The following is a 27,531-nucleotide window of genomic DNA, read 5'->3' as shown; positions in this document are numbered from 1 at the left end:
GTTCCTCTGACGTTCCTCTGTCCCAGTCCTAAAGTGTCGCGTTGTGTTTGCAGATGTAAGTTAGACGGTTGTGTTTTTCGCAGGGAAGTTAGACAAAAGAGTTATGTTGTGTTTTGCTGTGTCAGTATTAGGATTTGTTGTTGGTGTTTTTTCTGTTCCTGCTTCTTGGCCCTTTGATACTTTACCGTGGGAGATAAGAAGGACTTGTGCAACAACACCAAACAGTGGCTCTCCCATCAGGGCTTTGTTCAACATTGCAAACGTTGTGCAGTGTTCACCAAAACACATTTCGCATCCTTCCCCAAAAAGTTCAGTCGATGGCGACAGAATGTGAACAATCCAATTGTGTGTGTGTGTATGGTAGTGGTGGTGGGGGGGGCAATCTGCACATTCAGTCAAGAAAAACAACTTCCTGGCTGTCGGTTCTGTCATTTCCAGGAACAAAATAAGAAGACTATATAGAGTGTTCGCCACACTGGCTCAAGCTTTGTTAGAAGCACAGCAGATCATCAGTCACAATAAAATCTCATCTTCATCACCGAACACATAATGAATCGCTTGAAAGCCATGATCGTTATGGCAACAGAAGTTAGTTACAATATTAACAGAGTTGATGAGGAGAGGGGGAGGAGGAGAAGAGTAGGAGGGTCTTATGTCCGGACATCAGTCTGGTGGTAACAGTCCTGCCACAGCATTCACACATGCATACACACACACACACACACGCGCTGGTGAAACAGGGAGAGATGGCGTGCATCTGTGTCCATCAATCAGGTGTGTGTGTTTGTTTTTGTGCGTGTTGCCCTCAGAAACTTGTGTTTCTCCTTTGGGAGGTTGAGGAATGGTGTGTGTGTTCCTCAGGAGATGGTGGAGAACTCTCTGAGCAGCAGGTCTTGGTGTGTGTGCGTTCCTCAGGAGATGGTGGAGAACTCTCTGAGCAGCAGGTCTTGGTGTGTGTGCGTTCCTCAGGAGATGGTGGAGAACTCTCTGAGCAGCAGGTCTTGACTCAGCGTGTTTAGGGACACGTTTTTCCTCACGTTCACACTGATGGAGCGAACCTGCAAACACAGACCCAGTTAACACACACTCACACACACCCAGAGTTAACACACACTCACACACACCCAGAGTTAACACACACTCACACACACCCATAGTTAACACACACACCCAGAGTTAACACACACCCAGAGTTAACACACACACACCCCAGAGTTAACACACACCCAGAGTTAACAACACACACACACCCAGAGTTAACACACACCCAGAGTTAACACACACTCACACACACCCAGAGTTAACACACACTCACACACACCCAGAGTTAACACACACTCACACACACCCAGAGTTAACACACACACACCCAGAGTTAACACACACACCCAGAGTTAACACACACACACCCAGAGTTAACACACACACCCAGAGTTAACACACACACCCAGAGTTAACACACACACACTCACACACACCCAGAGTTAACACACACTCACACACCCCGAGTTAACACACACTCACCCAGAGTTAACACACACTCACACACCCCCTCCCCCAGTCTCTCACCAGCTCCTTGAAGAAGCCGGCCTCTCTGGGCTGCTCGGAGTATCTCTCATACTGGTCCAGACCATCCTGCAGCTTCAGGGTGAGCGTGTCGTAGCTGGACCGTACCACCTCCAGCACCTGGGGCGGGGGGGACAACCCAGGTTACAAACCCTGGACACAGCTAAGAAGAGTTGAGATGGGCCCGCTGGAGAAGAAGAACAACCCAGGTTACAAACCCTGGACACAGCTAAGAAGAGACACAACCCAGGTTACAAACCCTGGACACAGCTAAGAAGAGTTGAGATGGGCCCGCTGGAGAAGAAGACCGTGTGTGTGTGTGTGTGTGTGTGTGTGTGTGTGTGTGAAGAACACAAGCCGTCCAGAGGAGAGAGATCCAACTTACAGACAACCAGAAGACTTTAACAACACTAGTGACAATACTCCAGTACACAAGCATCCTCCGGTTTCCATGGTGAGCCACTAGCTGGGGAAATGACGTCACTGCACCTTTAACCGGTGTGTGGTTAATGAACGAGGGAGATACAAGGGTGATTGTGTGTGTGTGTGTGTGTGTGTGTGGGGGGGGGGGGGGGTAATTATAGAGGATAATGATGAGATCCATCACTGGTGTATCAGATCTACAGGAACCAGTTCTCTATTCACTGAGCTCCTCTGGGTTACCAGCCCTGGGAGGGGGGAGGGAGGGTTCAATCATCAATGGAGAATACTCTCTTCCTCCTCCTCTTTGCTCTCCTCTTCTCCGTTACCATGGTTCCCCCTATCCTCCCCCTAATGATGATAATGACATCATCAGTATTTACCTGGTCCTCCGACATCATAAAGAATCAGGTGTGACATCATAAGGGAGCAGGTGTAACATCATAAAGAATCAGGTGTGACATCATAAGGGAGCAGGTGTGACATCATACGGGAGCAGGTGTGACATCATAAGGGATCAGGTGTGACATCATAAGGGAGCAAGTGTGACATCATACGGGAGCAGGTGTGACGTCATAGGAAGCAGAACGTACCTGGTCCTCTGACAGCTGGGAGATGTGGTTCACGGCAGCGTAGGACTCAATCTTGGGGTTAAAATGGTTAACAATGGCCCTGAAACACACACACACAACCATAACGCTGCTGCCCTCAAAGTCAGAGACGACCATCTTTAGAACACTCATACACACACACACACAATACAACACACACACACAATGACAATACAACACACACACTACTCACTCCTTAACTAATCAATCAAACCTGCCACAGTCAGGGAAGCTCTTTCTGTCCACACACACACAGAGTAGGTCCAGCTTGATGAAAAAGCTCTAAAGTCGATCGAGTCGAAAACTGCTTAGGACCCCCTCCTCCACCCCCCTCCTCCACCCCCCTCCTCCACCCCCCTCCTCCACCCCCCTCCTCCACCCCCCTCCTCCACCCCCCTCCTCCACCCCCCGAAAGATTTAAGACAAGCAGCTGAGGATGTGCTGTGAAGCCCAAAGAGATTACATTGTGTGTGTGTGTGTGTGTGTGTGTGTGTAGCCCTATGTCGTAAACAGGGTTCAAATGTTTCTTCCTCATATAAACACACTGCATCTCTGGGTGATAATATTCCTCCTAGGTCCTGTTTACAACACCACAGCTCAACCAGACCACCACACACACACACACACTATACAGCTCAATCCAACCACCACAAATACATTCTCTATACATGCACATACAGCACGTGTGTGTATCCAGTGTGTGTGTGTGTGTGTGTGTGTGTCTCCTCACCTGACGTTGACCAGAGCGTGCGTGACTTTACTGGCCGGCTCCTTCCACTGGCCTGTGTTGGTGGATACTCTGAGGACTGGAGGAGGGGGGGGGGGAGAGGGGGAGGGGGAGAGGAGAGGGGGAGAGAGAGGAGAGGGGGAGAGAGAGGAGAGGGGGAGGGGGAGAGGAGAGAGAGGGGGAGGGGGAGAGGAGAGAGAGGGAGAGAGAGAGGGAGAGGGGGAGAGAGAGGAGAGGGGGAGAGAGAGGAGAGGGGGAGAGAGGAGAGGGGGAGAGAGGGGAGAGAGGACATAGCAGAAGAGTGTGAGAGCCAAGGAAAGCAAAAAGAAAACCTGTGTGTGTGTGTGTGCATATGTGTGTATGGTGTGTGTGTGCGCGTCTCACCCATGCAGTAGAGGTTGTCAAACACCTGGTGCATCCTGACTATCTCGTAGTACAACTCGTCGTAGCTGTTGGAGGTGGGCAGGAAGGTGTCCCCGTACGTTATGAACATGTTGAACAGGTTCACCACCTGCACACACACACACACAGACCGTGCATTATAAACATGTCAAACAGCTTCACCACCTGGACACACACATTATAAGCTTGATCAAAATCCCTTTATTCTCGAATCAAATGCGGGGTGGCACATTCACAATGGAGTCAGGAGGGAAGGACACAAGTCTGATAAGCTTCCTTGAACGACTCTGTGTGTGTGTGTGTGTGTGTGTGTGTTTGTGTGTGTGTGTGTCTGTGTGTATGTGTGTGCGTGAGAGACAGAGAAAGAGAGAGAGAGAAGAGAAAGACTAATAATTGCTACTTTGAATATGAGAGATAAAGTTAGAGAGTGTGTTGGGCAGAATAAATGTAAGTGTGTGTTGTGCGCGTGTGTGTGTGTGTGTGTGTGTGTGTGTGTGTGGGGGTGTGTGTGTGTGTGTGTGTGTCTGTGTCTCATACATATAGATAGGCTGCAGCAGCACTGATACAGCACTTTTCCTGCAGGACAGAGCCATCAGATTAGAGCTGGGATTCAAAAGCCTCTCGTCTCAACCAATCACATCACAGACCGTCCTCTGAACAGAATTCCAAATTCCGCTCTGGAGCGAGGTAGGACCAGGGGGGGGGAGGGGGCGGGGGAGACAGGGGGGAAAGAGACAGAGAGAGACAGGGAGAGATAGAGACAGAGAGAGATAGAGACAGTGAGATATAGAGACAGAGAGAGACAGGGAGAGAAACAGAGGGATAGAGACAGAGAGAGACAGGGAGAGAGACAGGGAGAGAGACAGGGAGAGATCGAGACAGAGGGATAGAGACAGAGAGAGATAGAGACAGGGAGAGAGACAGGGAGAGATCGAGACAGAGGGATAGAGACAGAGAGAGATAGAGACAGGGAGAGACAGGGAGAGATCGAGACAGAGGGATAGAGACAGAGAGAGATAGAGACAGGGAGAGAGACAGGGAGAGATCGAGACAGGGAGAGAGAGAAGGAGAGAGACAGTGAGAGATAGAGACAGGGAGAGAGAGAAGGAGAGAGGACCACAAGGAGGAACAGGAGAAGGAGAGTGTACAGGAGCAGGCATTAGTTTGGAACTGGGCCAGTCTCTCATCAGAGTAAACAGCAGAGGGAGGAACAAGTAGACAGCAGCTCCATCGATCCGTTTGGTTAGGAACAAGCTGGTGTCCGAATACTGAGGAGGGGGAGGAGGAGGGGTGAAACGTAGAGGCCTGGGGAACCTTCCAGAGGTGGTCCTGACATCTCACAAGTATGGTGTCGGGTGCTACACTAGTGCCTGAGCACACAGGGCCAGGTGCTAGTGGCTGGTCTGGGACCAGGGTCTCACCAGGAGAGCCAGGTGGAAGATGTTGTGCTTGGCCAGCAGGATGGTCTCATTAGATAGCAGGAACTTCAGCAGGTTGATCAGAGCTGTGGAGCACACACACACACACACATTAACATCCAACACACACACACATGCATATCCCCCCCCACACACACACAATCTTGTATACACACAGGCGTACACACACACACTAGCCTCCGGTCAACAGCCATATATTAACACACAGCTTCTTTCTTCAGTCTCCCAGAGCTGTTATCATGAATATATTAATGAAGTGTTCTTATTACAGCATCCCTCTCAGAGATTGAGACACCAAAACCACACACACACACACACACACAATGTTCAATGCATCCTTCACTCAAGTAGAAGTAGTTTAAGCGCTGACTACACTTCACTCAAGTTAAAGTAAAGAAGTATGGGCTCTGATATATATATATATCTGACATGGGTGATCAGGAATGTCTCTATTGAAGAAAAAAAAACAAATTCTACCTTTCAAAACCTTTTTTTCGAAACTGTTAAAAATATATATTTGTTCAACCTTTCAAAACTGTTTTTCGAACATATTATTCAAACCTTTTGAAGAAGAGAAAAAAATACCCCCAAAAAACTCACACACACACACACCAAAAACAACAGGACACCAAAAGCTGTTTGGTGTGTGTGTGTGTGGAGTGTGTGTGTGTTCCTACCTGACCAGAGTTCTCTCCAGGTGTAGTGTAGCCTGATCCGACACTTTTTCTGGTAACAGATGAGTTTATGGATGATCTGGATACAGCGTCTGCACACACACACACACACCATAATCGTCAGTATGTACTCTGTGTGTTTGACAGAGGTGGTCTGGGTCTAGTGACAGTGTATGAATCATAGCATAGGGTTACAAGGTTAGTATAGGTTATTTCAGCTACTAGTTGCACTATCAGCAATATTGCACTATTGTACTTCACTTGTCTTAGGTTAGTACAGGTGTATAAGGTTAGTATAGGTTATTATGTGTAGGTTATTATGTGTATTTAGAGGTTTAGTATACTGTATTGAATATTGTATATTATTTGTCTATTAGGAGGTTCACTATATTTTAGCTTATCATAGATGTAATCTATGTTCTGAGTACTTATATGTTATGTTATGCCAGGTTGCTTTGCGTTGTCTTGTCCTAAGAATTTCAGTGCCCAGTCTGTGTTGTTCTGTGCATCTGACAATAAAAGACTTGAACTATGACAGAGAGAAAGTCTACAGGATCATGGTGTGTTAGTCTAGTGTGTGTGTGTGTGCGTGTGTGCGTCCATCTTACAGGTAGAGGTCCATAGGAAACTCCTTCATCATATGAGTGACGATGAACTCTACCATCAGATCTAGAGAGAAGGGGGGAGGAAGGGAGGGGAGGGGGAGAGAGGGGTGTAGACAGAGAGGAAGACAGGGTTAAACACGAGACAGCAGGTACACATTGTAGAACGTGTGGAGCTGGTAGATCAAGGTTCCACCTACCTAGAACAGCACACACCAGAGGACGGGAAGGGATGTTCTTATCCACAGCCTTTTTCCTGTGTCTCATTGGCTGGAGGGAGTTAGAGCAGAGGGTGAAGAGACAGGCAGACAGGCAGAGAGGCAGACAGACAGGCAGAGAGGCAGACAGACAGACAGACAGACAGACAGACAGACAGACAGACAGACAGACAGACAGACAGGATGGCAGGCAGGTGGTCTTCCTTACCATTCTGTGCAAGTTGACCCTAAAGTTCATGTTGTCATCGTGCAGAAAGGCATCAGCATACTGGTCCTGTTCAACAGAGAGAGATCATGGAGACAGATCAGGGAAAGAGATCGGAGAGAGATCAGGGAGAGAGATCAGGGAAAAAGAGAGATCAGGGAAAAAAAGAGATCAGGGAGAGAGAGAGAAATCAGGGAGAGCGAGAGAGATCAGCGAGAGAGAGATCAGAGGGGGAGATCAGCGTGGAGGTGACAGTAAGCCTCTCCTTACCTCTGCTATGCAGGTGAGGATGATGAGGCACAGCCTGGCACTGTTGAGTCTGTGCTCATCTGGAACAACAACAGAGTTAGAGTTAGGAACAGGCCAAGAGAGAGAGGGGGGGGGGGGAGAGAGGGGGAGAGATCAGGAGGGAGAGAGGGGGAGAGAAAGAGAGGTGTGGAGGGTCTCTCCTACCTTTGGTGTCCTGCATGATGATAGAGGAGTACTTGAGGAAGGTGATGAGCAGGTTACTGGTCTGCAGGTTGGGGTCTAGAGGCAGCTCTGGGTTGTTCATCACTGCACACACATTAACCATCACATTACCAATCACCTCATAATCACATTACCATCACCTGGTAATCACATTACCATCACCAGGTTATCACATTACCATCACCAGGTTATCACATTACCATCACCTGGTTATCACAGTACCATCACCAGGTTATCACATTACCATCACCTGGTTATCACATTACCATCACATCACTATCACCTGGTAATCACATTACCATCACCTGGTAATCACATTACTATCACCTTAAGGGTTTAGGTTGGTTGAGGGTAAGTTCTATGGGCGTATGTGAAGCCCTCTGACATGCTTGCGTGTAAAAAGGGCTATACAAATACATTTTGATTTGATCACCGAATAACAACTCAATATCACGAGATGTGAGTGTGTGTGTCCTGTGTCGGCAGGATGTGTGTGAGACAGCTTCCTATGTATTAGCAGCAGGTTAATATTTCATCCAGTAAGAGTCCTGCCTGAGCCCATCTCCAGAGAGATGTACATGTTTAAACAGCCACAGCTGTGTGTGTGCGCATGTGTGTGTCTGGTGAGTGTGTGTGCGAGTGTGTGCAGGGAGGTGCTACAGTGTTTAAGTATATATGTGTTGAGTGACCTGGATTACAGTTCTTGTAAATCACAGAGTCTAACATGGGAGGCAAGACCACGCAAGACCACACACACACACACACAGACAGACAGTATGGGAGGCTTATCAATAATGGATGCTGAAACGCGTGGAAGATGATTCTAGAACGTTTTCAACTCGTTTCCTTTTTTAGAAGGTTAAAAGAGGCTGAGAGTTCTAGTCCGCCTAGCAACAAGGGTTAAACCAGGTAAGACTGTAGTATAACCACACGCGGGACAAAACGATGACATCGACAGTTTGACCAATCACGTCACTCACTGTCCAGGTTGGGCGGGGTCGTCCCTAGCGGCGTCGTGGGAGTGGTCGGAACCGGCGAGGCGGGAGTGGTTGCCATGTCGATCTCTGGGTGACTCTGTTGATTGGCAGATGAGAAACAAGACAAGGTCAGAGGTCACATGCTTGGAAGAGAGATGGAGTTTCCTGGTGAGCATGACAGGGAGTGTTAGTGTGTGTGTGAGAGAGAAGGAGGGAGGGAAGGAGAACGAGAGAGAGCGAGCTTCAACTGTGTTAGTTGTCTCCTGACCTTGACTAGGAGGCAGGAAGGTGAGATTTACAGATAGCACGTACAAAGAAAAGTACTTGCTAAATAAATGAGGAAAAAATAAAAAACATCAGTTCTCCTCTCCTCATTTCCCAGTCAGCATCTGACATCTCTATCACTCCATCATCTCTATCACTCCATCACCTCTATCAGTCATCACAGATGCCAGGTCTGATAGAGGAGAAAAACACAAATGACAAAACACAGGAACCGAAGGAGAGAAAGAAAGTGTATGCCAATCTGTCTCTCAGAGAGGGAGAGGAGGAGAGAGAGCGAGAGAGCAAGAGAGAAAGGGAGAGAGAGGGAGAGGAGGAGAGAGAGCGAGAGAGCAAGGGAGAGGGAGGAGAGCGAGAGAGGGAGAGAGAGAGGAGGAGAGCGAGAGAGAAAGAGAGAAAGGGAGAGAGCGAGGAGGAGAGAGAGCAAGAGAGAAAGGGAGAGAGGGAGAGGAGGAGAGAGAGCAAGATAGAGGGAGAGAGAGGGGGGAGGAGAGAAAGCGAGAGAGCAAGAGAGAGAGGGAGAGAGCAAGAGAGAGAGGGAGGAGGAGAGAGAGCGAGAGAAAGCAAGAGAGGGAGGAGGAGAGAAAGCGAGAGAGCAAGAGAGAGAGGGAGGGGGAGAGAGAGCGAGAGAGCAAGAGAGAGGGAGAGAGCAAGAGAGAGGGAGGAGGAGAGAGAGCGAGAGAGCAAGAGAGAGAGGGAGAGAGAGAGGGAGGAGGAGAGAGAGCAAGAGAGAGAGGGAGTGATGTGGGAGAGAGAGAAGGATGGAGGGAGGAGACATAAGGGATATGAGGGTCAGGAGGAGGGGGGATAAGGACTCTAAACAGAAGGCAGCTTACGATTGGTTTCCAAAACAGAAAATACCTACCAGTATAAACACCAACAGACACCAATAGAAACCAATAGACACAAGTAGAAACCAACAAACAGTAGATGCCAATTTAAACCAATAGACCCCAGTAGAAGCCGTCACCTGAGCCAGGACGGTGATGAAGTTCCTGTTGAGGTGCACAGCCTCGTACAGAGCCAGCAGGATCGCCTCATTGGTCCTGAGGATGAACGGAGGCGGGGACAGAGGTCAATCAGCCAATCACAGTCAAGGGAGGATGAGTACCATTCAGACCATGAGGCGGCTCAGGTCTGGAGTACTTACTGAACAGACAGCTTCTCATCCGCGTCGGCTATGAACATACTGCCCACCTGTGGAGGGTATTAAAGATTTTATTAATTTAACTTTTACCCAAAGTGACACAGAAAAAAGAGAGGTTCAGATCGGGAATAACAAACTCAGAGTTCCTCTTTAGATCAGTCGTCATCGTTGTCAAGGAAACTCTTACTTTACTAAGACTAGCTGGTGGGATCTGTGTTCCAGAGGTTACTATGTGACCCGAGCTGGAAGGGACAGGAAGTGGGGAGGCTGGAAAGGACAGGAAGTGGGGAGGCTGGAAGGGACAGGAAATGGGGAGGCTGGAAGGGACAGGAAGGGGGGAGGCTGGAAGGGACAGGAAATGGTGAGGCTGGAAGGGACAGGAAGTGGGGAGGCTGTCCTCGCTGAGCGTGGGGTCTCACCATGCTGGTCAGAGTGGAGAAAAACCCTCCCTGGTTCTCTTCTTCTTTGTCCTTGTACTGCCTGCAGGAGAGGAGAGGAGGAGGAGAGAGGAGAGGAGGAGAGGGGAGGAGGAGAGCAGAGGTGAGAGGAGGAGAGGAGGAGAGGAGAGGAGGAGAGAGGAGAAGGAGAGGAGGAGAGAGGAGGAGGAGAGAGGAGATAGGAGGAGGAGGAGGAGGAGGAGGAGGAGGAGGAGGAGGAGGAGGAGGAGGAGGAGGAGGAGGAGAGGAGGAGGAGAGGAGGAGGAGGAGAGGAGGAGAGGAGAGGAGGAGAGAGGAGAAGGAGGAGAGAGGAGGAGGAGAGAGGAGAGGAGGAGGAGGAGGAGGAGAGGAGGAGGAGAGGAGGAGAGGAGGAGGAGGAGAGCAGGAGGAGAGAGGAGAGGAGAGGAGGAGAGAGGAGAAGGAGGAGAGAGGAGGAGGAGGAGGAGGAGGAGAGAGGAGAGGAGGAGGAGGAGGAGAGGAGGAGAGAGGAGAGGAGGGGAGGAGATAGGAGGAGGAGAGGGAATGGAAGAGAGGGTATATAGGAGATGAGAGGATAGTTAAGGCACATTCTCCTCATCCTTCTCTATTCTCAGATCTCTCCTCAGAGATGTGCAAGTGACAGAAACACACAGATGTCTATGTTCTCCATCCCTTTCATGTTCCTTGCTAAGCAACCAGACAGACTGAAAACTGTGTTTACATCCACAATAAGCAGCTCTAAAAGCCTTGCAAACAGGCTGACAAACACGTCAAACTGTGGTTAAATATGCATGCTCCTTTGAGGCATAAAAATAGAACTTGGGACTCAAAATAATGTCACCTAATAACGAGGCATCCTAAAGTTTAAAGTAACTGTTAGAATTGAACTTTTTCGAGATTTTTGACAGTTAGAAGGTTTAAAGTTCCGTAACAAGTTCTTACCTGTTGTATTCAGTCAGAGCTTGATGGACAACCATGCCCATTCCCTGGAAAAGAACACACACACACAAAGTCATCTTCAAACTCAGTTAATAATACACTGTGTGTTGTAATCTGAGAGGATGACACGGCAGAGGCAGTAAAGAGGTGTGTGTGTGGAGGTGACACACACTCACGTCCAGAGTGGGCTCGTCATCCACGATGGACAGCTTCACGATGTAGGGGTTCACAGACTGCCGACACAGCAGGACACACACGGGAGGTTACCAGGTTACCAGGTTACCACAGCAGTAGAACATAGGAGGAGACACCTCAGTGGGCACACACACACACACACACACACGCATGCACACACACAGATGCAGACACACAGGCATGCATACACACACACACACACAGATGCACACACACTCCTCACCTCGTATTTCCGGTAGTTGACCAGAAGGGCCAGAAGCACAACAGCATCATGCCCATGCTGCCCCCTGCTGGACACATCTGACAGGATCTGGAGGAGAGGAGAGACAGGAGAAGGAGAGAAGGAGAGAGGGGAGAGGGAGAGGAGAGAGAGAAGGAGAAAGAGGAGAGAGAGAAGGAGAGAGAGAGAGGTGATGTGATGTACAGTACGTGGGGGAACCTGAGTCAAACCTGGGTCAAATGGTCTAACAAGTGAGCTGTACCCCCTGATCTCTCACCTGTAGGATGGCCTCAAAGATGCTGTTGATCATTACGTACTCTAGGAGAGTGTTCAGGCTGATGTTGTCCGTTACCTACACACACACACACACACACACAGCGCTTCATAGCCTGCTTTCTGTATAACGAGAACGATGTGTGCATGCGTGAGTGTGCGTGTGTGTGTGTGCGTGTGTGTGTGTGCATAAGTGTGTGTGTGCATAAGTGTGTGTGTGTGCGTGCATGTGTGTGTGTGCATATGTGTGTGTGTGTGCTCACCGTAACTAAACACAGCAGCAGCTTGAGACAGAGGCTCTTCAGACTCTCTGATCCGTCTCCACACAGCAGGCTGTCCAGGCTCTCCATCAGGTCCTGAACACAGGGACACACTTAGAACACACACACACACAGGTACACACTTAGAACACACACACACAGACAGGCAGGCAGGCAGACAGGCAGACAGACCTTCATCCGGAGCTCTGCCTTGTCGAAGCCCATCAGCATGTTGATGATGTCAAAGCCAGAGGTAGACTTGTTCTTCTGATGAACGCCCCTGAACAACGCACACAAGGTCTGAGGGGGAGGAGGATAGGAGGGGGGGGAGGAGGACAGATGTAACTAAACCTTGCTGAAACTTTTATTTTGCTTATGTGAGTGAGTGAGTGTACCTGTAGGGCGTTGACAACTTTGATCTGGTGCTCCTCAGCCAAGGCCTGGACACAGTGGTGGAACAGGCTGTTGATGTTCCCCTGGATCTTCTGAACCTCCTCCCCACCCACACTCTCCAGCTTGGTCTCCAGATACTCCAGATTCACCTGGGGGAGGGGGGGGGGGGGTAGAGAGTCAGTGTGTGAGAGACTTGTGTTGTAAGAGACCCAGATCCATCCACAGTCTCATTCACCTTCATGAGGAAGAGCTCATCCCAGAAGCGAGGGTTGTTCTTGGCCGGGTCCTCTTTCTGAAAGATAAACATCGTCATCAGCACGGGCTTTACTTTATACATACCTCTTTCCCCCCCTTCCCTCCCTCCATCTTCTTACCCCAAAGATCTCATCGTACATCAGCACCACCTTCTCCTTCAGGGGTTTCTTAGAAGAGGATGTTCTCCTCAGAAGCCCTGCCTTTTTCTCCACCTGAGCCATGGCTGCGTCTAGGACACACACAAACACAGTTACACGGCGAACACAGTTACGTGTTAGCACCGCTAATCGCCCGCACAGAAAACCCACATTTTTAACACAGTCGACCACCAAACGATAGATATGTTACCAGGCTCATTAGTACACGGTCACCAGCCAAGCGATGACCACTCCAAATTAATGGCAACCGTTTCTCTAACGTCACATCCTCATTAATTCCACAGATTATCCACAGTCAAGAAGCTCGGCTAGTTGGAATGTAGTTAGCGTAGCTCAGCAACAAAACCGTAATTCCTTCATGTAAAGGCATAATTAGATACACATGATAACTGTTACTGTCACATACAGTTAGGTCCATAAATATTTGGACATTGACACAATTTATCATTTTGGCTCTGTATACCACCACAATGGATTTGAAATGAAACAATCAAGATGTGCTTTAAGTGCAGACTTTCAGCTTTAATTTCAGGGTATTTACATCCAAATCAGGTGAACGGTGTAGGAATTACAACACATTTTATATGTGGCCCCCCCCTTTTTAACCCTCGTGCTGCCTTCGGGTCACATGACCCAAAGGTTCATAACGAACCATCGTTGTGTTTACCCAATTTTACCCAATACAAAAACAAATTAAAATAATTTTCTTTTAACCTTTGCAATGTGGGGGGTCTGAGACAGCCTAGCTGTTAAAAGAAAATGCTTCACTTTGTCTTTGTATGCGGTAAATTTGTCGCAATACGACGGTGGGTCACAATGACTGATGGGTAAGAATGACCCGAAGATAACACAAGGGTTAAGGGACCAAAAATAATTGGACAAACTAACATAATTATAAATCTAATTGTCACTTTTAATACTTGGTTGCAAATCCTTTGCAGTCAATGACAGCCTGAAGTCTGGAACCCATAGACATCACCAGACGCTGGGTTTCGTCCCTGGTGATTCTCTGCCAGGCCTCTACTGCAACTGTCTTCAGTTCCTGCTTGTTCTTGGGGCATTTTCCCTTCAGTTTTGTCTTTAGCAAGTGAAATGCATGCTCAATTGGAATTAGTTCAGGTGATTGACTTGGCCATTGCAGAACATTCCACTTCTTTGCCTTAAAAAACTCTTTGGTTGCTTTCGCAGTATGCTTCGGGTCATTGTCCATCTGCACTGTGAAGCGCCGTCCTATGAGTTCTGAAGCATTTGGCTGAATCTGAGCAGATAATATTGCCAGAAACACTTCAGAATTCATCCTACTGCTTTTGTCAGCAATCACATCATCAATAAATACAAGGGAACCAGTTCCATTGGCAGCCATACATGCCCATGCCATAACACTACCTCCACCATGCTTCACTGATGAGGTGGTATGCTTTGGATCATGAGCAGTTCCTTCCCTTCTCATCATTCTGGTACAAGTTGATCTTGGTCTCATCTGTCCATAGGATGTTGTTCCAGAACTGTACAGGCTCTTTTAGATGTTTTTTGGCAAACTCTACTCTGGTCTTCCTGCTTTTGAGACTCACCAATGGTTTACATCTTATGGTGAACCCTCTGTATTTACTCTGGTGAAGTCTTCTCTTAATTTTTGACTTTGACACAGATACGCCTACCTCCTGGAGAGTGTTCTTGATCTGGCCAACTGTTGTGAAGGGGTTTTTCTTCACCAGAGAAAGAATTCTTCTGTCATCCACCACAGTTGTTTTCCGTGGTCTTCCGGGTCTTTTGGTGTTGCTGAGCTCACCAGTGCGTTCTTTCTTTTTAACCCTTGTGTTATCTTCGGGTCATTCTGACCCATCAGTCATTGTGACCCACTGTCGTATTGCGACAAATTTACCTCATACAAAAACAAAGTGAAGCATTTTCTTTTAACTGTCTGGCTGTCTCAGACCCCCCACATTGCAATGGTTAAAAGAAAATTATTTGTATTTGTTTTTGTATTGGGTGAAATTGGGTAAACACAACGATGGTTCGTTGTGAACCTTTGGGTCATGTGACCCGAAGGCAGCACGAGGGTTAAGAATGTACCAAACAGTTGATTTGGCCACACCTAATGTTTTTGCTATCTCTCTGATAGGTTTGTTTTGATTTTTCAGCCTAACGATGGCTTGCTTCACTGATGGTGACAGCTCTTTGGACTTCATATTGAGAGTTGACAGCAACAGATTCCAAACACAAATACCATACTTGAAATGAACTCTAGACCTTTTATCTGCTCCTTGTCAATGAAATAACGAACTCCCATGAGGGAATAACATACACCTGGCCATGGAACAGCTGAGCAGCCAATTGTCCAATTACTTTTGGTCCCTTAAAAAGGGGGGGCCACATATCAAATGTGTTGTAATTCCTACACTGTTCACCTGATTTGGATGTAAATACCCTGAAATTAAAGCTGAAAGTCTGCACTTAAAGCACATCTTGATTGTTTCATTTCAAATCCATTGTGGTGGTATCCAGAGCCAAAATGATGAAAATTGTGTCAATGTCCAAATATTTATGGACCTAACTGTATGAGCAACCTGTTGCCTTCGGTTTAATGGAAGTCATCACTTTCAAACTAGGCAATTAAGCGGAAGGTCTTATTTTTTAATGCCATCCCTGCAATGCCTGTTAGTTTAGATGGGACAGTTCAGTAACGTAGCCTAGATACAGAAAACGTAATGCTAGCAACAGTACTAACCAACCGCCTCGCATGTCAATAACTAGGCTACTATAGCTAGCCTACTGTACTGCTAGTTCGCTACTCTGACCGGTTTACAACACAGCTGTACCCACATCCTGCTTAAACTGACTGTTCACGATACAGACAGTACAAATTCCACTTCAAGATTCAGCTAGGCCTGGCTCTAATCAGATCGTCTTGCTTGGATAATAAATACAATATCAAGTTGATGGTTATGTGTTGTGATTCCATCCCACTTAGCAACGTGCAGTGCCAAAACATTAGCTGTGCTCACGAGTTATAATTAATGTGTTGATACAGTTTGAGCGTTGCAGCTGCACTGCATGTCACAATGCTAACTAGAGCTAGCTTATTTCTCAACCATGACTTGTTCTACACTGACTGGCTACCTACAGCTGATTAGAGCAACATGAATGTGTACCAGCCAGGCTAGCTCTCTCGCAGTTTAGCTAGAGCTAGCTAGCTGTCTTACTGTGACGTTTACCAAATCATTGGGTTATCGTATGATTTGGAGCTGAAGCTTCCATAGATACAAAGCTAGTCTAGCTACCACGAAACGTATTTTAATCTCAAATGAATCGCTTATCGCTAGCGAGTCTAGCATGCTAGCTAACTGCTAAATGTTAGCTCCTCGCAACCTACTTTCAGGGCAAACAATATAGTTAGCTAGTCTACCAGTAACATTATGTCACTGAAAATACAAGACAACGTTCAACGGACGGTACTGCACAGGTTTATAAACGCTTCTCACCTCTATCGAACGATGTTTTTAGGAATCCATAGCGTTAAGAGAAAATAAATCGGGCGAAATGGCAGTTTTAATTGGGTCTGAAACAGTTAGCTTGTTAGCCAGGAGCTAGCTCGGAAAGCTGCGAGTCGACTCCCTTCGCTTGCTTGTGTGTCCTTGCGTGGGCTTAACGCCCGTCATATTCCACAGTTCAGAGTCCACAATGGCTGATCTGCATCAAAATCCAGTTTCTTTGTTTTTTCTCGATGTAGAGGATTATGGATTAAGTAGAATGACGCAGAAAAAAGCATGTGTACTGTAGGCCAAACACAATTATATCCCACTAAATTATCGTTGTAGTTTTTTTATTGCAAGATTTCTGATTTTCTCTGTTTTGACACATCTGTCGTCGAGTGTGGAAAAGCGTTTGACCATATCATCTCTCATTGTGCCCAATTGCTGAAACAAAGAAAATGTCATCAGATAGACAGTCAAAGAGTGTTTGTCCGACAACAATACGGCTGCGTCAGGGAATGGGAAAAATCTTTAAACAGAAGGACAAGCAGAATTTGAAAGGTAATCCCTTTTGCTTCCCTTTCTTATATTTCTCACTTCTGCATCTCAACTCTTCTTTCTCTCTTTATTCCTATCTGTCTCCGCACCCTGACATTTGAATCGTTTTATTTCACCAAACAAGTCAAAGCAACAGGTCAGTCTCTCATGAGCTTATGTACGTTTGTGTTTCTGTGTGTGTGTGTGTGTGTGTGTGTGTGTGTGTGTGTGTGTGTGTGTGTGGGTGGTGGTGGTGGGGGGGGGGGGGGGGCGATAGGCACAAACGACAAAAACTCAATTATCTTTTTAAAGTGAAAATGTATCTTTTTATTGGTACCATACATTAATTATCAAGGGCAGAAACTAACCAAATCAAAAAAATATAACAAGGATTTTGTCTTTTTTTGTTTGTTTTCTACAGATTCTGCAGAGGGTACGAGAAGTCACCATTCACTCACAACTGCAGCTCCTCCTGAAAAACAAACGGCATAAAAAAAAGAAAAAAAAGACAAGTTTACCGTCTTATGTCAATTGTTGGACAGAAAATAAAATGTTACAAAGCTACCCACGTGTGTAAGAGGAAGGGGGGAGGGTCACAGGGAGACAAAGCAAGGAACAGCTGAGTACGACACGGGTTTAGGGCGCCCTCTTGTGGTGGCCGAAGGTCACACAGCACATCTCCATGGTGATGACAAAGACGACAGTCTGGGTTACAAATACGATGATTTGATTTGACCAGCTAGTTATTCGTGAACACAATCATACATACTCGGAGATGAGCGAGATTAGTCTCCAGAAAACATCATTTGAATAATGACGTAGGGGCAGTTCTATGGCCATCTGTGGAGCCGTCTGTGACATTGCTTGTAAAAAAGGGCTGTACGAATACAATTAGATTTTCTCTTGATTTGATGTATTGACTTTATTTATACGGATGGGATGGGATAGGGGGGGGGGGAACACAAAACATTTTTCACGGTAGCAGTGTAAACGACTACGTTTATGATCAAGGTTTGACAGATAGATATCGGAGACAGTTGTAAAAATGGTGTGTGAGTGTTTTTAGTCTGACAATAAATAGAAAACGAGGACTCAGAAGTGACTCCTTCAAGTGGTGACTCTGTACCCGAGCAATGTCTTCAATTCAATATACACAAGTTTAACAAGAGCGAGAGGACTGGGGGAGGGATAGGGAGAGAGGGAGGGGGGACAAGCGAGGAAGGTGGGAGGGAGGTAGGATGGGAGACTGGAGGAGGATAGAGGGCTGGGGGAAAAGGAGGGAGGTGGGATGGGAGAGGTTTGTGTTGTCATTTTTTCTTTTTTTTAACTTTTTCTTCTTTTACATTAGATAATGATGGCTTTAGGTAACTCTAGGTAAGAATACAGCTTGTTACAGTCAGACTGCTACTACCTTAAATATACAAGCACAAATACACAAAAAACAAATGTAAAATCTTCAAAAAATAACACAAAAAAAACATCCACACTAAATTATTTATTTCTTATATAAACATAAACGATTAATAAAAACCCAAATATATCTTTTTTTTAGGGGAGATAAAAGACCTGTTTAACTCCTTGGTTTGTAGCTGTTTCAATATTGGTAAAAAATAAAAAAGAACTATTGAAATGCCTGCGTATAAACAAGAAAAAACATTCTAGGGAAATCCAGACTGGTAAAAAATTCTTAAAACAGGTGTGTGTGTGTGTTTAAATGCTCTCTGTTTAAAAGTATGTCACAGCCTTGCTGTTACCAAAGAAAGTTGGGCTCGCAAGATCCTTCCATGTCTTCATCCTGTGTGTGTGTGTGTGCGCGCACGCAAGAGGGATCCCTAGTATCACAGTTGAGCATCCAGTCTGACTGTGTGTGTGTGTGTGTGTGTGTAAGAGGACTTAACTCTGGTCCACGTGTTTTAGCAGAGTCCAGGCTTTTAAACCCACCAAGGTGACCACATTCACCACACACACACACACACACACACTCACACACACCATCTCCCCTGCAGCAGCACAGTGGAGCAGAATTAAGTGCCACGGATGCACGTATGATGACTCCCTAGGCAACTGTCCATCCTTCTGCCAGCCTCCTCCCTCCCCCCTTCCTCACCCCATATCTTCCTTCCGCCCTCCCTCCCCCACCACCTCATCCCCTATTTGCTCGTCTCTGCGGGCGAGGCCAGTGATGGATCACCAGCCCTGCTGGATGGAGTCTTACATCAGGTGAAATGATCAGTGGTTGAGAAATGATAGGATAGGTCAAAGACGGGGCAGTGAGCTCTGGGCTCGACTGCGATGCCTAGGGGAGTGGGTGTTGTACGGTAGGCGCACCTAGGGATATAGGTGGTGTCATCTGGGGGCTTCTTTGCTCTGGGCTCGACTGTGATGTCTGGGAGTGTGCTGGACTGCGATTCCTTGACGGTGGGGTTTAGGTTTCAAAAAAATCGGGGATCGATTGCGATGTCTGCGTCTTTCTGGGCTCGGCTGCGATTCCTTGGCGGTGGTGGAGGGGGGTTGAGTTTCTGGACTCTTTCTGGGGTTGTTGTTGTTGCTGCTTCTGCTGCTCTGGGCTCTACTGCGATGTCTGGGGTTTGAGGTTCTGCTGCTCTGGGCTCTACTGCGACGCCTGGGGTTTGAGGTTCTGCTGCTCTGGGCTCTACTGCGACGCCTGGGAGGTGGGGTTGTCGCTCTTGCTCTCCTGACTGGAAGGAGCCTTGTTGTTCCAGGGCGAGTTGGCTCCGAGCGCCGGCGAGTTGTTGAAGCTGTCCTCGTCGTCGAGGCCGTTGGCCGCGTCGAACTGCGTGTTCTCCAGCCGCGTGATCAGACGCTCGTCCTCGTCGCCGAACTCCCCTCCCATCAGAGTGGGCTCTCCCACCACCATCACGTCCTGAATGAGAGGAGGAAGGCACCACCGTGAGAAGGGAGGGGGTGGTGCTGGAGGGTGAACAGGCCTGCGGTCCTGGAGGGAGGGCTACTCACCGGGACCTGGCTAGACAGGGGGAAGCTACTGGCTGGACTCTTCTTCTTGCTGTTGCTGCTGTTGTTGGTCCCTCCACCAGCACTCATGGTGCTGCCGCCGGACATCTTACGCTTCCTCCGCTTGTTAGGGGCCTGCCGGGCCGGCTCGGCTGGGCGAGGAGGGGGCGAGGAGGGGGCGAGGAGGGGGCGAGGAGGGGGCAGGGTTAGGACTACAGTGTGTGTGTGTGTGTTTTTAGGGGTGTGGCTGGCTGGCTAAGATGGAGAAGCACGAAGTGTGTGTGCACGTGTGTGTGATGGAGTGAGAGAGAGGGGTTAGCACCAGTGTATGTGTGTCTGTATATGTGTGTGTGTTTATGCTGTATGCTTGTGTGTGTGTTGTACCTGGGGGGGCCACCATCCTCTGCCACTTCTGGAAGAGGCAGGTCTTGAGGCAGTCCCGGGGGCTGAGACTGTAGGTCTTGTGTCTGGACATCAACTCCTGCATGGGCTCCAGGATCACACACAGCTGGAGGGAGGGAGAGGGGGAGGGAAGGGGGGAGAGGGAGAGGGAAGGAGAAAAAAGTGATGCGGATGTTTAAGGAATTTGGGTGGGTAGGCAATTTAGAGATATGTGAAAGAGGGCAAGACAGAGAGAGATAGTGAGAGAGAGAGAGAGAGAGAGAGAGAGAGAGAGAGAGAGGTAGATAGAGAGATGGAGAGAGGTGGAGACTCACTCGGAGGTAGGGAGAGAGGTAGTGAGAGGTAGTGAGAGAGAGAGAGAGAGAGAGAGAGAGAGAGAGAGAGATGGAGAGAGAGGTAGATAGAGAGATGGAGAGAGGTGGAGACTCACTCGGAGGTAGGGAGAGAGGTAGTGAGAGAGGTAGTGAGAGGTAGTGAGAGAGAGAGAGATGGAGAGAGAGGTAGATAGAGAGATGGAGAGAGGTGGAGACTCACTCGGAGGTAGGGGGAGAGAGAGAGAGAGAGAGAGAGAGAGAGAGAGAGAGAGAGAGAGAGAGAGAGAGGTGGAGACTCACTCGGAGGTAGTTGAGGGTGGAGTTGGACAGGCCACACCTGGTGGTGTTCTTAGACAGCTGGTCCAACATCTGGGGGTCCTGGGCCTATCACAGAGCAGGTCAGAGGTCACATGTGTGAGAGAGACACATGCATGGCCAGTATGCTACACTGTGTGTGTGTGTGTGTGTTCCTCACATACATGGCCAGTATGCTACGCTGTGTGTGTGTGTGTGTGTGTGCCTCACATGCATGGCCAGTATGCTACGCTGTGTGTGTGTGTGTGTGTGTGCCTCACATGCATGGCCAGTATGCTACGCTGTGTGTGTGTGTGTGTGTGTGTGTGCCTCACATGCATGGCCAGTATGCTACGCTGTGTGTGTGTGTGTGTGTGTGTGTGTGTGTGTGTGCCTCACATGCATGGCCAGGATGCTCCGAGGGATCAGCTCTCGGTGCTGTCTGATGCTGAAGTGCCAGGTCTTGATCCTCATCATGTCGTCAAACATGAACTCCAGGTACAGACGGCCCTCCACACACACCTGGGGGAAGAGGTCAGGGGTCACACACACTGGAACCCCAGCCTACACACACCTGGGGGAAGAGGTCAGGGGTCACACACACTGGAACCCCAGCCTACACACACCTGGGGGAAGAGGTCAGGGGTCACACACACTGGAACCCCAGCCTACACACACCTGGGGGCAGGTCAAAGGTCACACACACTGGAACCCCAGCCTACACACACCTGGGGGCAGGTCAAAGGTCACACACACTGGAACCCCAGCCTACACACACCTGGGGGCAGGTCAAAGGTCACACACACTGGAACCCCAGCCTACACACGTTATTCCCCTCTCCACACTCACAAACACACCCTTGAAACTTCCTCTCTCCCCATCACACACTCACCCACACCCTCTGCACACACATCCACCATCATCCTCAATACATAAACACACCCTGTCCACACACACAGACACACCCTCTTTACACACACACATACATCCTCTCCACACACAATTTGCATGACAGCAGCACTACACTACCTCTCCACACACACACACACACTCCCAACAAACACACACACTTGTTCGTACCTGTGTGAACATGGGCTTGCCGTTCTGGGTGACCATGGTGCACTGGTCACAGTCCAGGGACACAAAGTTGTTGTGAAAGGACTCCTTGGGGTGCTTGAGCACGTAGAACAGCTCAGTGGCGCCCCCTTCGAAGATACTCCGGAAGTACCGAGGGATCAGCGTCCGGCCAATCGCTGGGGAGGGGGGGCGGGACACAGGAAGTGTGAGAAGGGGAGACGGGACGGTGATGATGGTGAGGCGAGAGAGAGAGACAGAGAGAGAGAATGGGAGAGCGAGAGAGAGAATGTCTGTGTCTGTGTGTGCTCACTGTAGCGTTTGGGCCCGTCCTCCAGACAGAAGGTGATGGTGAGCATGGCGTCGTCCTCAAAGAACTCTGTAGTGAAGGCATCCCACCACAGGTTATCACACTCCTGCAGGAGAGGAGAGGAGAGGAGAGGAGAGGAGAGGAGAGGAGAGGAGAGGAGAGGGGAGGAGAGGAGAGGGGAGGGGTCGGGTGAGGCAAATGAAAAGAAAACCCAAAGTTAAGCACAGCTTTGAAGAATGACATAACTGTGTGCATGCGAGAGTGAGTGAGTGTGTGTGCGCGTGCATGCGTGTATATGTTTATACCTCCGTCCAGTTTTGTAGCCGTTTGTTGAGCTCAAATATCCTGTAGTCTGTCTGGTTCCCATACGGGGTGTGTCTCCTAACAGGAGGAGAGGAGAGGGGAGGGGAGGGGAGGAGAGGAGAGGAGAGGGGAGGGGAGGGGAGGGGAGGGGAGGGGAGGGGAGGGGAGGGGAGGGGAGGGGAGGGGAGGGGAGGGGAGGGGAGGGGAGGGGAGGAGAGGAGAGGAGAGGAGTTAATCAGTAATAAATATAAAACATCTTTGCTCTAATTCCGTGACCTTTTCCTACACCAGGCTTTAGCTTGATTCTATCTGACGGGACTGGGGATTCAGATTCTATTTGGTCCTATTCACTGGTAATGTGTCTGCAGGTTCCATTCTACTGAGTGTATACGGTTGTATAAGATTCTACTGGGTTCTATTCTGCACTAGACTGTATGTGTGTGTGTGTAGGGTTCTTACCCTATGCCTGGCTCCAGGTATGTGGGGGGGTACATTGGGGTGGGGCTGCAGAGAGACATACACACGAGTAACTTCACATGTACCAGCTGACACACCTGCACTCAATAATCCTGGTTCAACATCACTTCCTGTTTACTTTATCTACCAGAACAGTAGAGGCTGACCGCAGAGCATAGACTCAGCGACACACACACACACACAGAGTAACCCCCCCCCCCCACACACACACACACACAGAGAGTAACCCCCCCCCACACACACACACACACACACACACAGTAACCCCCCCCCCCCACACACACACACACACACACACACACACAGAGAGCACCCACCCCACGTCTCGGTCCAGCATGGTTCCTGGGTGGAAGGGGGGGAAGGCGCTGCCGTTGGGGGGCTCCTTGGGGGAGTACAGCTTGAACGACTTGGAGGAACAGCCTGGAGGGGAGAGAGACACCAAGAGAGAGAGGGGAGAGAGGAGGAAATAGCAGAGAGGAGGAAAGAAGAGCAGGCATAGTTAGTTCAGATAAAACAGTAGCCAAGTTAAGAACTGTGTGTGTGTGTGTGTGTGTGTGTGTGTGTGTGTGTGTGTGTGTGTGTGTGTGTGTGAGTGAATGTATAGACTGGCCTAGTTACAGTAGGCTGCACACACGCACAGGTCAACCTCACTGTAATGTACACAACTACGCACACACACACACACACACACTCACACACTTGCACTACAACAACAGAGATTGTTTATCAAAGTAGACTTCCATACCGTTCTCCTACCTCCCAGTGCCCCTAAATTGATCCCCTCAACCCACAAACCAACACCAGTCAATGTACTCCCTCTACCCCCTAAACACTCCACACACACACTCCACACACACACACGCTGCCCCGCCCCCTCCTGTGTGCTCTAATTGCCTAGCTAGCTCCACAATAAAGACCATCCAGCCGGGGACACCAGGGGTCGTGACCTTTCCAAGCCCCGCCTCATTACCGCCTCTCCTTCTCCCTGCATATTAAACACCTGACTGATGTCCTGTGTCTGTGTGAGTGTATTGTGTGTGTGTGTGTGTGTGATTTCAACTACAGCAAATGAGGCATAGATGTGAGATGTGAGCGTGAGACGTTTGATCATTTTATAAGAGGAATAAAATGTAAAATTCGAGGTATGATTCTGAACCATGTCATCTATAACTCAGCATCACCAGGTGGATATGGAGTGTCACACACACACACAGACATAAACACACACACAGGAACACACATACATATGTTTAAAACAGACACACACATGTTTAACACAGACACACACAGGAACACACATACACTCATGTTTAACACAGACACACACAGGAAGTAACACTTGGGTTTAGAGGGGTCTCATAAAACATCCATCTAACACTTGTCCACTCTGGAGAGAGCAGAAGGAGACACAGCTAGTCTACAGAAGACTCAGATAGACTGACGAGTCTGTCTGCTTCAATTGAGGGCCAGAAGATATTATAAGCTGAATGGCCTATCCCTCTCACACACACACGCACGCACACACACACACACACACACAGGTACTGTGGGGCCCAGCCAGGTACCATACACGCTCACTCTCAATTCAGAAGATCAAACCTTCTAACGTCTAAAACTGAAGATTAAAATGAAAGAAATCTTTCAACAACAATGTTTATCGTCTTTGATAATTCAATGAGCCATCTTGAAATTCCGCTTGACCTCGCCCAGGCTACTGTTTAAAACCCACAGCCTAATTTCAGTGCATTTTAGCCACACCACAACACACATAAACACGTAAATAGATATAAATAAATAATATTAGAGTAGCCATTAGCTGCTGAGTGCACCATCAGCACGACCAACTATCGTTGGTGGCTAACGACCAACGTTTCTAATCAAATCACATACACACCCCACTTCCTCTCCAGTTCATCACTCTCCTCACTCTCTCTCTCTCTCTCACACACACACTTTTGCACTACCACAGTTCTAACATACACACTACCTGACTTTGAGTGATGTGTATTGGGTTTAATCTGATTTACACTGTTAGTGGACCCTTGCATGTCAACAGTCCCATCTCTGGAGGTGAAGATAAGTCACTGAATCACTCCATCCAAGAACATTATTAGCACTGAAAACACAAGCCCCCTCGAATACATTTGACACTCGCCAATATTCCAACAACTTATAAATATTTCTACAGCATTCTCCCTAAAGAAAGCTAGACTAGCTCTAGTGACGCTGAGTGTTCCAACTCTTAAGGGTTCTGGGTGGCTACCCAGCTAACGCTGCAATCGACATCATATTATTTAAGGTAACCGTCATTGTGTACCTATGTTATCAACATGTTGACTGAGTATTAAGTCATATAGCCCGATATTTTCATCTGTTGTGTGTCCGACGTTGATTTGCTTACCTAGCTAGGCTAGTAGCTTTTACTGGACTTGGCTCGGCTACGAGGCTAACGACGGTAGCTACTGTAACTAAGCTACGCCGACAGGATACTGCCTTTAAAACGCCGGTGATTTGGTTTCATTGCTTTACTTCACCACCATCATTACAACTTGGGGAAATATACACCACACACAACGCCACAAACGAACACATCTTTAATGTAGAGAGAACGAGCTAGCTAGCGCTAGCTAACAGGCTAGCACAGCAGTGTAAAACCGCTGACTACACAACAACACAACAGTGCCCCTCGGCCTAGCCACCTACTAGTTTACAAGCGCTAGCCATTTCACTTGGCAGATGAAGGCTAGCTCGTTAGCACTTTAGCATTCAAGCAAAATATTGAGAATTACGATTAAATACGGACATGCAACCGGACCGAGACTATGGGTAGACATTATATAAATCAATAGAAGAGCTCTAATACATCAGCCGAATCTAACATATATCATAAAAGTGCAATATTACCTGCAAAGAAGTCCAATCAAAAAATTGATGTTTACAGATCCGCGATTGACCGTGTTGCACGCTCTGTGCGTAAAAACGGGACCAGTACGGTGGCTGGTTTGGTTCGCGGCGCAATACGGAGCGTCCCACCTTTTCCAGAAAAAAAATATTAGTACGGATAGAACGGTGTTAAAACGGATAGCGGGTTTCGGTTATGTTTTGTCCCGCAAGAGGCCCGGTTTAGTGGGCAGAAGCCTGCTGTGGATTTACGTACGGACCCCGACCAGCCCTTTGTTCGTGGGCAGACATGAACAATAGCTCTAGGCCCTCCTCTTTCTCTCTCTCCGTACGTTGCCCCTCTCCCCCTTTCTCTCTATGTGCCCCTCTCCACCTCTTCCTCTGTCGCTAGGATGGACGGACACCGTTATACCGCCTTCTTTCTCTCTCTCCCTCCCCCAACTACAGTGCAAAACCAAGGCGCTTTTGCAATTAAAGCAGTGAGACTGCCGGATAATTTTCTCTCTCCGTGTAACTGACATGGGTGGATATTGACCTGATAGCCCGTTTCTGCCAACAGGGAACCGGGGAAGGCTAACGACGACAATTTGATGATGACTGAAATTTGATTTGATTCGATGTCACGTAAATGAGCTCATATGGCATAATTGAAATTATTGCCCTTGAATTAACACACCACGCACTCAGACAGAGACGCGGTCACAAACACACACAGTTCAGCGAGACAGTCAGTAAATTGTACTCAAAACAACATCGCGCCACAGACGCTAAGACAATTGTCCCAAGTCTAGATAAATCAATCGCGTGGAGCTACTGTGCGGATCAATAAATCAATGACACGTGAAGTCACAATTGAATTAACCGATTAGTCCAGTGATCCGCTGACACGAGTGTCTGTCCCATTAAAACAGACAATACAACGATTTTAAAGTAAACAATTTGTGACACGTTTTGAACACCTCTCCCACACGCAGGCCCTACACACACATGTACATACACACTCACACAAACAACAGGCCTGTGCTTGTTCATGTTACACAAATAGCACGATTCCACTGTGACATTGTGACATTGACGCTCACAGCTGCCAGAAGTCACTCAGCCTAAGGAAGGGTCCTGTACATCTTCTTAATCCATCTAAATCTCAGATTATAACCCTCAGATTATAATCCACTATGATCCAGAGGAGAAGCAGCCATATGTCTGGATCGTGGGATGAAAAAGAACAAGAGTCGCCACAGAGGCAGGGTGTGTGTGTGTATGTGCATGACCATGAGTGTGTGTGTGTTTAAAAAGGGTCGTGTGAAGTGTCACTCAAATGGTGATCGTGTGTTTCTCTCTCTTTTTTCTCTCCCCCTCTCTCATCCCTCCTCCTCCCCCACCTCCCCCCTCTCCTCCCCCCACCTCTCCCCCTCTCTCCTCCCCCCTCTATCCTCCCCCACCTCTCTCCCTCTCTCCTGCCCCACCTCTCTCCCTCTCTCCTCCCCCACCTCTCCCCCTCTCTCATCCCCCCTCCTCCCCCACCTCTCCCCCTCTCTCATCCCCCCTCCTCCCCACCTCTCCCCCTCTCTCATCCCCCCTCCTCCCCCACCTCTCCCCCTCTCTCATCCCCCCTCCTCCCCC

At 48.3% G+C, this 27,531-nt stretch overlaps 2 protein-coding genes across 4 annotated transcripts; both read right to left on the bottom strand.

Moving 5' to 3' along the window:
- Positions 1 to 461: 461 nt before the first annotated feature.
- armh3 (armadillo like helical domain containing 3) lies at positions 462 to 16,561 on the bottom strand. Of its 2 annotated transcripts, none has more exons than XR_009929556.1 (27): positions 16,333 to 16,561; positions 12,812 to 12,921; positions 12,673 to 12,729; positions 12,440 to 12,586; positions 12,237 to 12,344; positions 12,048 to 12,140; positions 11,789 to 11,863; positions 11,515 to 11,601; positions 11,273 to 11,329; positions 11,100 to 11,143; positions 10,161 to 10,221; positions 9,745 to 9,791; positions 9,565 to 9,640; positions 8,316 to 8,409; positions 7,318 to 7,419; positions 7,135 to 7,193; positions 6,868 to 6,933; positions 6,642 to 6,711; positions 6,448 to 6,508; positions 5,843 to 5,931; positions 5,148 to 5,230; positions 3,709 to 3,835; positions 3,328 to 3,403; positions 2,580 to 2,658; positions 1,570 to 1,686; positions 891 to 1,058; positions 462 to 846 (listed from the first exon to the last, which is right to left on the bottom strand). XR_009929556.1 is itself a non-coding variant. In XM_062455928.1 (27 exons), the coding sequence occupies exons 2-26, from the start codon at positions 12,911 to 12,913 to the stop codon at positions 966 to 968; spliced, it is 2,070 nt and encodes a 689-aa protein (XP_062311912.1). In that variant the 5' UTR covers positions 12,914 to 12,921; positions 16,333 to 16,560; the 3' UTR covers positions 462 to 846; positions 945 to 965. The 2 variants fall into 2 exon arrangements, 1 of the variants encoding a protein (XP_062311912.1); XM_062455928.1 differs by having other exon boundaries at positions 945 to 1,058; positions 16,333 to 16,560.
- Positions 16,562 to 17,252: 691 nt separating this feature from the next.
- Positions 17,253 to 26,333, bottom strand: ldb1b (LIM-domain binding 1b). Of its 2 annotated transcripts, XM_062455923.1 has the most exons (11): positions 25,912 to 26,333; positions 23,325 to 23,427; positions 22,990 to 23,034; positions 22,533 to 22,608; positions 22,231 to 22,333; positions 21,924 to 22,096; positions 21,243 to 21,365; positions 20,850 to 20,933; positions 20,218 to 20,341; positions 19,837 to 19,985; positions 17,253 to 19,744 (listed from the first exon to the last, which is right to left on the bottom strand). In XM_062455923.1, the coding sequence occupies exons 2-11, from the start codon at positions 23,342 to 23,344 to the stop codon at positions 19,514 to 19,516; spliced, it is 1,128 nt and encodes a 375-aa protein (XP_062311907.1). In that variant the 5' UTR covers positions 23,345 to 23,427; positions 25,912 to 26,333; the 3' UTR covers positions 17,253 to 19,513. The 2 variants fall into 2 exon arrangements, with proteins under 2 accessions (XP_062311907.1, XP_062311908.1); XM_062455924.1 differs by lacking the exon at positions 22,990 to 23,034.
- Positions 26,334 to 27,531: the final 1,198 nt, after the last annotated feature.

This window comes from Osmerus eperlanus, unplaced genomic scaffold (assembly GCF_963692335.1).
Source record: "Osmerus eperlanus unplaced genomic scaffold, fOsmEpe2.1 SCAFFOLD_77, whole genome shotgun sequence".
In the NCBI taxonomy this organism is placed as follows: Eukaryota; Metazoa; Chordata; class Actinopteri; order Osmeriformes; family Osmeridae; genus Osmerus; species Osmerus eperlanus.
Note: the sequence above shows the minus strand (reverse complement) of the source record. Positions and strands in the feature narration are given on the sequence as shown.

Excerpts from the sequence above, each read along its gene's own strand:
- armh3 (XM_062455928.1), bottom strand. The coding sequence starts at position 12,913 with ATGGCTCAGGTGGAGAAAAAGGCAGGGCTTCTGAGGAGAACATCCTCT. Across the intron at positions 12,587-12,672 it reads ATGAGCTCTTCCTCATGAAG|GTGAATCTGGAGTATCTGGA; the intron begins GTGAATGAGACT and ends CCCCTCCCCCAG. Across the intron at positions 3,836-5,147 it reads TCTTCCACCTGGCTCTCCTG|GTGGTGAACCTGTTCAACAT; the intron begins GTGAGACCCTGG and ends GTGTGTGTGCAG.
- ldb1b (XM_062455923.1), bottom strand. The coding sequence starts at position 23,344 with ATGCTGGACCGAGACGTGGG. Across the intron at positions 21,366-21,923 it reads GCAAGCCCATGTTCACACAG|GTGTGTGTGGAGGGCCGTCT; the intron begins GTACGAACAAGT and ends CTCTTCCCCCAG. Across the intron at positions 19,986-20,217 it reads GAGGATGGTGGCCCCCCCAG|CCGAGCCGGCCCGGCAGGCC; the intron begins GTACAACACACA and ends CTCCTCGCCCAG.